The following is an 8,855-nucleotide window of genomic DNA, read 5'->3' as shown; positions in this document are numbered from 1 at the left end:
AAATAAATTAGTCAAAGTCAGAAACCTGCCGACAAAGGCTTCCTGAGCTTCATAATTTTCTTGGGGTAGCTTCAGCCTCCCAAGGGAAGCAGATTTCTTCTTTAGATTTTGCTTCCTTTTGCTGTAAAAGGACCAATAACTTTGTTACCAGACAAGGTGAGCGATACCTAGACATGCCCTTGTCTTCTCTGACTGGCAGTGAAAGTGTTGCTTCTTTACAGGCAAATTTATAAAGGGTATGTGTCTTGTGGGTTATTCTCTAGGGACTAAGGGTGATACATGAAGTAGATGTCTTGTTGGTTTCCCCAAACCAAAAACCTCAAGGCGTTTTAGAGTTTATGCAGGGTTATTTTAAACAGAGCAGAATGAGAAATGATAAATATCAGTCAAAAATGGTTTTGAATAAGAGAAAGATAATATTTATTTATTGGCTTATTCTGATTGGATATGCAGCTTCGGCTCCAACAAAACTAAGAGGTAACCATGTCTAGTTCCCTATATATTAATTAATTTAAAAAATAAAGCTTTTTTAATGGAAGTAAAGAGCGAAGTTGAAACTTAAAACGAACAAAAATTATTGCTTCACCGTCTATCCAACATATATCAATAAAACTAGTACAAAAAAAAACAGCTAATTATATTTCTCTATATTTGTAGGGCTATAGAAAAATAGCGCTTGACTGAAAAGACAGAAACCAAGCATAAAAAAAAAATGAATGTTGATTTATTAGTTAAAAAATTAGTGCGTAGCCTGTGATTTATTAGTTAATTTATTAATAAAATTAGTACGTAGCCTGACAACAACAAACTAATCTATAAAGCTTTTCATAGTCTTACACCAGCTCCGATATAAGTAACTCTCAGTATACAATTAAAATTACCTTTAAAGCATAGGCATAAAAATATTTTTTGATAACTGCAAGTCACTGAACAGCATATAGAAATATTGGATTGGTTTACCAAGTAACATATTGGTTTCTCCAGCTGTAAAACTACTGGCGAGCAATAAACAATCTTGAATTGTAAGAAATACGCTTTAATATTACTCAAAATGAAGACCAAATAAGCCATAACATGAACTCTGGAAATTCGGTAATTTCCCTCTACAACAAAGAATTTCAAGTTATGATAAAAATTTTAAAGCTGGTCCATAGTCCTAATACTATCAAGATGGTTTAACTTTGAACTTGTCTACAAACTAATCACAGCATGTCCTTTTCAGAACCAAAACGAGAGCCATTAATTTTAAAAAATTTAAAAGTTCAAGCTTTAAAAAATTTTAAAGCTGGTCCATAAATCCTAATACTATCAAGATGGTTTAACTTTGAACTTGTCTACAAACTAATCATAGCATGTCCTTTTCAGAACCAAAACGAGAGCCATTCATTGGACTGAATCATTGCGCAGAAGTGTTACCAAATTAAACAAAAGAAATATTAAGCAACAATCCTAAAATGCTTTATTTTTGTACTGTAAAAATTGTCCTTAATCGGTTTACTTAAACTGTACCAAAACTCCTGTATTTTGTGTCTTCAGTAGAGCGCTAATTTCCTATAGCCCTACAAACATAGGGAAATATAATTAGTTTTTTTTTACTAGTTTTATTGATATATGTTAGACAGACTGCAAAGAAATAATTTCTGTTCGTTTTAAGTTTCAAATTCACTCTTTACTTACTTTTAAAAATTAATCTTAAGTCTGATTTCAATTGCTTCTCGAACTACTTGCTTTATGCCTAGATCATCAAACAGTTCATAGTAACGAACTGTAGTAAGGACCGACCCAGCTCAATAGTAAACAAAACTTTAAAAAACGGAATTTTGATACTAAAAGATACATCTAAAGAATCGAATTTTCATTCTGATTTTAAATATCATGAAAAGAGAAATCACCAATGCAACAGCACAAACACAAAAAAAAAAAAAAAAAAAAAAAAAAAAAGAGAGACAGAAGGAGAAAAGACAGAGGAGACAGAAGGAGAAAATTTGCCTCATTCTGGATAACATGGGGAAACACCCCCTAAAAGTCATAGACTCTTAACAAAAATCACACCATCGAATTCGGCGTATCAGAGAACTCTATTGCAAAAGTCGCAAGCTCCTATCTACAAAAATGTGGAACCTCGTATTTTTTTTTGGCCAGAAGACCGATCACGGGTGCGTGTTTATTTGTTTTTTGTTTTGTTTTTTTCCCCAGTGGTCATCTTATCGACCAAGCGGTCCTAGAATGTCGCAAGAAGACTCATTCTAACGGAAATGAAAAGTTCTAGTGCCCTTTTTAGTGACAAAAAAAATTGGAGGGCACCTAGGCCCCCTCCCACGCTCATTTTTTCCCGAAGTTAACGGATCAAAATTTTGAGATGGCCATTTCGTTCATCATAGTCGAAAATCGTTATAACTATGTCTTTGGGGATGACTTACTCCCCCACAATCCCCGGGGGAGGATCAGCAAGTTACAAACTTTGACCAGTGTTTACATACAGTAATGGTTATTGGGAAGTGTACAGACGTTTTCAGGGGGATTTTTTTTAGTTTAGTGGGGGGGTGAGGGGAGGTTGGCTATGTGGGAGGATCTTTTCTTGGAGGAATATGTCTTGGGAAAGAGAAATTCAATGAAGAGGGCGCAGGATTCTCTACCATTATTATAAAAAAAAAACAATGAAAAAATAAACATGAAAAAGTTTTTTCAATTGAAAGTAATGAGTAGCATTAAAACTTAAAACGAACAGAGATTATTACGCATATGATGGGTTCTTCTCCTCCTAATAACCTCGCTCTTTATGCTAAAGTATTTTTAGTCATTTCAACTATTTATTCTACGGTCTTTCTGATTCAGGGTCATTCTTAAAGAATTGGGACAAAACTTAAGCTTTAGTGTAAAGAGCGAGACATTAATGAGGGGACAAACCCCCTCATATACATCATAAAAATATTAAAAAATGTATAATAAAAAATATAATAAAAATATAATAAAAAAACATAATATACATAATTACAAACATAATAAAAACACAATAAAAATCTTAATATAAGTTTATTGAGTAAATAAAAAATAAGTTTGTTTGTTGAAAAAAATATATAAGTTAATCCTTAAGTTACGTATATTTTTTACTAATAAAAATTTTCTTTAAAAATTAACAGTTCTAGTTGCCTTTTTAAGTAACCGAAAAGTTGGAGGGCAACTAGGCCTCCTTCCCCACCCTTTATTTCTCAAAATCGTCTGATCAAAACTAAGAGAAAGCCATTTAGCGAAAAAAAAGAATTAATATGCAAATTTCATTTTAATAATTTACGTGCGGAGAGCCAAAATCAAACATGCATTAATTCAAAAACGTTCAAAAATTAAATTAAAAAAAAGTTTTTTTTTAACTGAAAATAGGGAGCGACACTAAAACTTAAAACGAACAGAAATTACTCCGTTAATGAAAGGGGATGTTCCCTTCTCAACGCCCTGCTCTCTACGCTAAAGTTTTTTACTGTTTAATAAAGTAAAATTGAGAGAAAGAATCAAACTTTAGCATAAAGAGCGGGCCGTTGAGAAGGGAACAGCCCCTTTCATACACGGAGTAATTTCTGTTCGTTTTAAGTTTTAATGTCGCTCCTTGCTTTAAGTTAAAAAAAAACAATTTTTTATTTAATACCATTCCTGAATCAGTGACAGATGGCAATTTTTTTTCACTGAACACATTTTTAAACTTCTGGTTACTATGATCTGTTTGCTCTTTACTAGGTTCCAGCTACCGGTGCAATTATCATTAAATAAAAAAAAAATTCAACTGAAAGTAAGGAGTAATATTAAAACTCAAAAGCGAACAGAAATTATTACGTATACGAGGGAGTTGCACCCTTCTCAACACCTCACTCTTCATGCTAAAGTTTTTCGGTATTTAAAAAAAAAGTCACTTATTGTTGTAATTAAACGACCTATGTGTTTCAGGAGCCGTTTTCAAAGAATTGCGACAAAATTTGAAATTTAGAGGAAAGAGTGAGGTGTTGAGGAGGGGGCAACCCCCTCGTATACGTAATAATTTCTGTTCGTTTTAAGTTTTAATATTGCTCCTTACTTTCAGTTGAAAAAAGTGTTTTTTTCTTTAATTTCTGATCGTTTTTAAACAATGCCAGGAAATCTGGCTCGATCTCCACGGAAAAATCCCCCTCCCCATGAAACTATCACCTGGACAATTCAACCTTGGTGAAAATTTACCCCGGATAATTACCCTTAAAACCTCCACTTGTAAAATTTAGTCAATAAAGAGAGAGCAAGAAATATAAAGAAATTTCGTTCAGGGATTCTGGAAAATTCCTCCAGTATACAATTTCCCCCGAAAAGTTCAACCCCTGGAAAATTTTCCTCGTTCAAAGTCCCCAGTAAAAATTTGTCCTCTCCTTTCCCAACCCCCAAAATGTGCACATACTTCCTAAAATACTAATACTATACAAATACTATTTGTAAACAATGGGCAAAAACTTAGACCTTTCTCCAGGGTCTGTGGGGGGTCATGTTATCTCCGAAGACATAGTTAACAGGTCTTTCAAATATGCTGAACAAAATAGCAATCTCAGAATTTTGATCGGACGATGTTGGGACAAAAGTGGCGTGGGAGGGCATCTAGTTACCCTCCACTTTTTGGTCAATCAAAAAGGGCACTAGAACTTTTCATTTGTGTTAGAATGAGCTCCATCCCAATGTTCTAGGGCCACTGGGTCAATACCTTCACCCCTAAAAAAAACCCACATCCGTGATTTCTCTTCTGGCAAAAAGTACAACATTCCGCATTATTGCAGATAGGAGCTTGAAATATCTACAGTAGTGTTGTTTGATCCGCTGAATCTGATGGTGTTATATGAATTTTAGGGGGTCTTTCCTCTTTTGTTTTCAAAAATAAGGCAGATTTTCTCAGGCTCGTAACCTTTGATGGGTATAACTAAACTTAATAAAACTTATATATTTAAAATCAGCATAGAAATTAAATTATTTTGATATATCTATTGGTATCAAAATTCCGTTTTTTACAGTTTTGGTTACTATTGAGCCGGGTCGCTCCTTACCTACTGTTCGTTACCACGAACTATTTGATATAGAATGTGCACTATAGAATGCACTAAGCTGATGCAGGGTTGTCACCCCTAGTGAATTATCAATATTTTTAGTGATTTTTTATATTGTCTGAACAAAAAAAAAATATCACTAAATCAGCACATAAATCAGTAGACTGTTAAAGAAAATCACTAGATCAACCAAAAAAATCACTAAAATGTTTTTTCCTCTTCCGGTGGCAATCCTGTGATGTGATGGCATAAGATGAATTATATCATGTGTACAGGCCACCGTGGAATCGAATTCCTAATGGTGTGTGGGGGTAAATTATTAAAAAAGATATAGTAGAAATTATATGAAGATATAAAGACGGTTTGTGAAGACTGACTCATTTACTTTAAAGATGGTTATTAAGTTGGTGACTTGAAAAGAGAAGTGCCCAATCTGGTGAAAAGGGCGAAGGGTCAGAGCTAAAAGTGAACACTGATTCTGAACAGGTAATAATATCAGATAATGATTCTACTCCAGAATCAGAGGTTGGGTATGATATCATTGATGATGATACCTGGGTAAGTCTCAACTCTCTGCTTCTCTTGATTATTTACCTTTTACCAGCTATTACTACCTTTTTTTTAAATTCCTTAAATCGATTCATCTTGTTTACGTTTTTGTTCAGTTAGGTCAAGCTTCAAAATGAGCAAAATTTAATGGGCTGCGAGCAAAACTTGTTACATAACACATTTTAATCGTTAAGGTTAGTTTTAAGGTCAAGCACCACTTGAAGGAGTCTATTCCCGGTATAACCATAAGTCAGCTGGTTTGATTTGACTAAAAGTCCTTTCAGATTGCGTGAAACAGATGGGGGTGTCACATTTTTGGGGGGTATTGCCTAGATTAATAGAAAAAAACTGTAAAGAACAACGTGGAATAAATTCCTAAGGATGTGCCTGGTAAGATCCTTAAGATGAAATAATAGCTTAAATGGAACGAAAAAATTGGAAGAAAATTTATAGTTCAATTTAACTCTGGCAAAAGGATATGGAGTAATTAGACAGAGTGTCCAGTATATGATTACACTAAGCCTTTAGGTTCGAACTCGCTTTTTCGGTTTCTTCGAGCCCTCTCCTTACCACCGATAGAAAATTCCGTATATCGGCTGATTATAGTTGTTGGATAGCTCATATGAAGTAAATTAGCCTAGGGAGTGGCTCATTTATTGGGCCACCCCCCTAAAAAGTCGGAGAACAACATCTATTTCTTTGAAAGAAGAGGAAGTTTTACAGCAGTATTAATTTTGACACCATCTGTCAAAACACTTCTTTCTTATTATGCTAGTTTTTGATTAGATTCAAATTTGTTAAATATTAAAATATGTGACTTTTATCACGCTTCGGAAAAGTTACATGTTTCTGAAGATAAGGTGTAGCGGAAACAGGTTCATATTTGGGTGTACAGAATTATGCAAAGATCTACGTGGCTCAAGATTATGATAAGGCATGTCAGTGTATTTTCTTAATTTGGGGGTCACTCACTGTCCACTACCTGGTTTACATCTTAAGAGCGATACTTGCTACCCCAAACATGGTAAAATTCAGCCACACCAAGCCTATTGCTACTGTGCACGCAAAAATTTGCACCATGCATGTCACACTTCCACCGAGTGTGACATGCACCCCTTGGTGGTATATGATTTTAAAATATGGGCCACCCTTTGGTGCTCCTAACAAACTATTATAAATACTAAGCTTTCTTTTGGCTAAATAGTTTGAAGAGGGTGTGTCTCCAGACATAGGTGGGTCTAGAGCAAGATCTTAGGGGGGGGGGCAATGTGAAAAGGATGCCAATAATTTACCGACTTGACAACTTTAGTTAAAAAAAGAGTAAAAAAAGGAAAAAAACGGAATGACGGTCCCCGAAAAATACTTGAGAGTGGCCCTCCTCGATTTGCCCTGACTCCAGACACCCTTAGTCAAAATATAAATAGGATATGCTTTCTGGAAAAAGTTGGGGGACCAGGCCATTCTACAGTGGAGGATATTTGAGGAAAATAATCAGTCCCTTTAAAGGAATATTGAGATAGCTAAGAAATACATATAACTTTATAACCAGAAACGTGTGGTAAATCCGAATATAGTATGAATTTGCGTCGGAAATAGACTTTATCCTTACCCCCTTGATGCGCAAATATATACCTTGAATTGTATATATATACAATGAATTTTCTGTAATTCTCTCTTTTCTTCAGATTGATTTAACGGTTTGCCAAAATAACAGGAAATTCATTTTATGTATACAATTCAAGCCATATGCTAGAACATTAGGCAGAGTGGATAAAGTTCAACTCCAACGGAAAATAATGTTAAGTTTAGATTCGGTATAAAATTCTGATTCTAAAGAGATGTATATTTCTTAGCTATCTCAATATCCCGTTAATCGGAAAATTTACCAAATAATATTTACTTTCAAGCCAGAAAAAAAAAATATTCGACAGGAAAAGCTTCGAATCGATGAAAGGAATTACTTATGCTTTTTCAGAATTCCGTTTTTTTTTCTTCAGGATCGAGTAATGCACAACATGGACATTAGCGTGCATGGAATAGACACCAACTGGGAAAGACAATAAAGTCATGTCCGATAAAGACGAAACACTAAAAGCGAGAAAACAGTAATGTACAGGAATACTTATATCAGACGGGGGCAATATTTTTGGGAGGCTTAATTAGAAATAAAGAACGTATAACTTATATGAAAATTCTAAGAAAACTATGGGAAAGCTTGTCAAAATTTTCAGATAAGGAGACCAGTCACGGGCCCTATTCCTTCCAGGAATATCTGCGTGGAGAGGTATCTATTCAAAACGACTGATCGTGAAAAACAAAATTACAACTGGTTGTCCTAGTTTTGATTTTTAGTTACAAAATTTAGTTGAACTATTAAAATTAGATAATTTTCAAGACCTTTTTAAGGAAGTCAATTTGAAGCATATACAATTTGTTTCTTTATTGATTGAAAATTAATTGTTTGTGGATTGAAAATTCAGCAAATTAAACATTTGACAACGCTCTTGATTTCTAACGGACATAAGCCTTTAAATAAAACAATTAGTGTTTTCAATGTTATTTGACTCATTGTGTGTGTTTGCTTTTTTATCCGTATAATGCATATTAAGCTCCTGGCAATAGTTTTAGCGAAGTAATTATATCCATCTTCGCCGGTAATCATTGAGACATAGTCAATTTCGGTTAGTGATGCTAATAGCTTACCACAGCTTGAACCGCATGAACCGTGAAAAATTCCCGGAATATTTTCTCCCTTGATTCCAATCTAGAGAATCTCCCTTGAACGTTTTCTTAGGATGTCCTGATTTTTGCGAATGTCACGACGTGGGCAAAACTTCGGGGAATACCAAATTTGCCTAATTGGGCTAAATCATTTTTTTTTCTTTTCATCAATATTTTTTTCAATATTTCTAGCGCGATGCTGAATTGTTCTAGCTGACAATGGAATTTCTTTGACATTCTCAATTAATGTTTTTTTTGCTTGGAACATAGTATGTTCCAAAAAGTATGTTTCTTTAAAAACTCGCCGTCTGCAACCGATTTTTGTTAGTAACAATACTTACAGCTGCAACAAATTTGGCATGATTATACCTGGAAACAAACCTTTTTAGTTTATTTTAATTCAAAAATTCAATGCATTTTTAGCAATGTATTCATATCTTAATTTGACATTTCACTCTAATCTTTGCGTTTTGAAGAAAAAGGTTGCTCAGTATCGAAAGTCCTGGCGGTAATTACAACTGTATAATTTTTTTTCAT

The 8,855-nt window shown here is 34.1% G+C and overlaps 1 protein-coding gene across 1 annotated transcript in view; it reads left to right on the top strand.

The window, feature by feature from the left end:
• Window positions 1-375: 375 nt before the first annotated feature.
• The window catches only part of LOC136038106 (uncharacterized), a 30,270-nt gene continuing 21,790 nt past the window's right edge, over window positions 376-8,855 (top strand). Inside the window, exon 1 of the mRNA XM_065721121.1 lies at window positions 376-477. Coding sequence (XP_065577193.1) covers window positions 393-477 — 85 coding nt within the window. The 5' untranslated portion in view covers window positions 376-392. The remainder of the gene's footprint in view (window positions 478-8,855) is intronic.

This window comes from Artemia franciscana, chromosome 17 (assembly GCF_032884065.1).
Source record: "Artemia franciscana chromosome 17, ASM3288406v1, whole genome shotgun sequence".
Classification (NCBI taxonomy): domain Eukaryota; kingdom Metazoa; phylum Arthropoda; class Branchiopoda; order Anostraca; family Artemiidae; genus Artemia; species Artemia franciscana.
The sequence above is the reverse complement of the archived record's forward strand: the minus strand, read 5'-3'. Positions and strand labels throughout refer to the sequence as shown.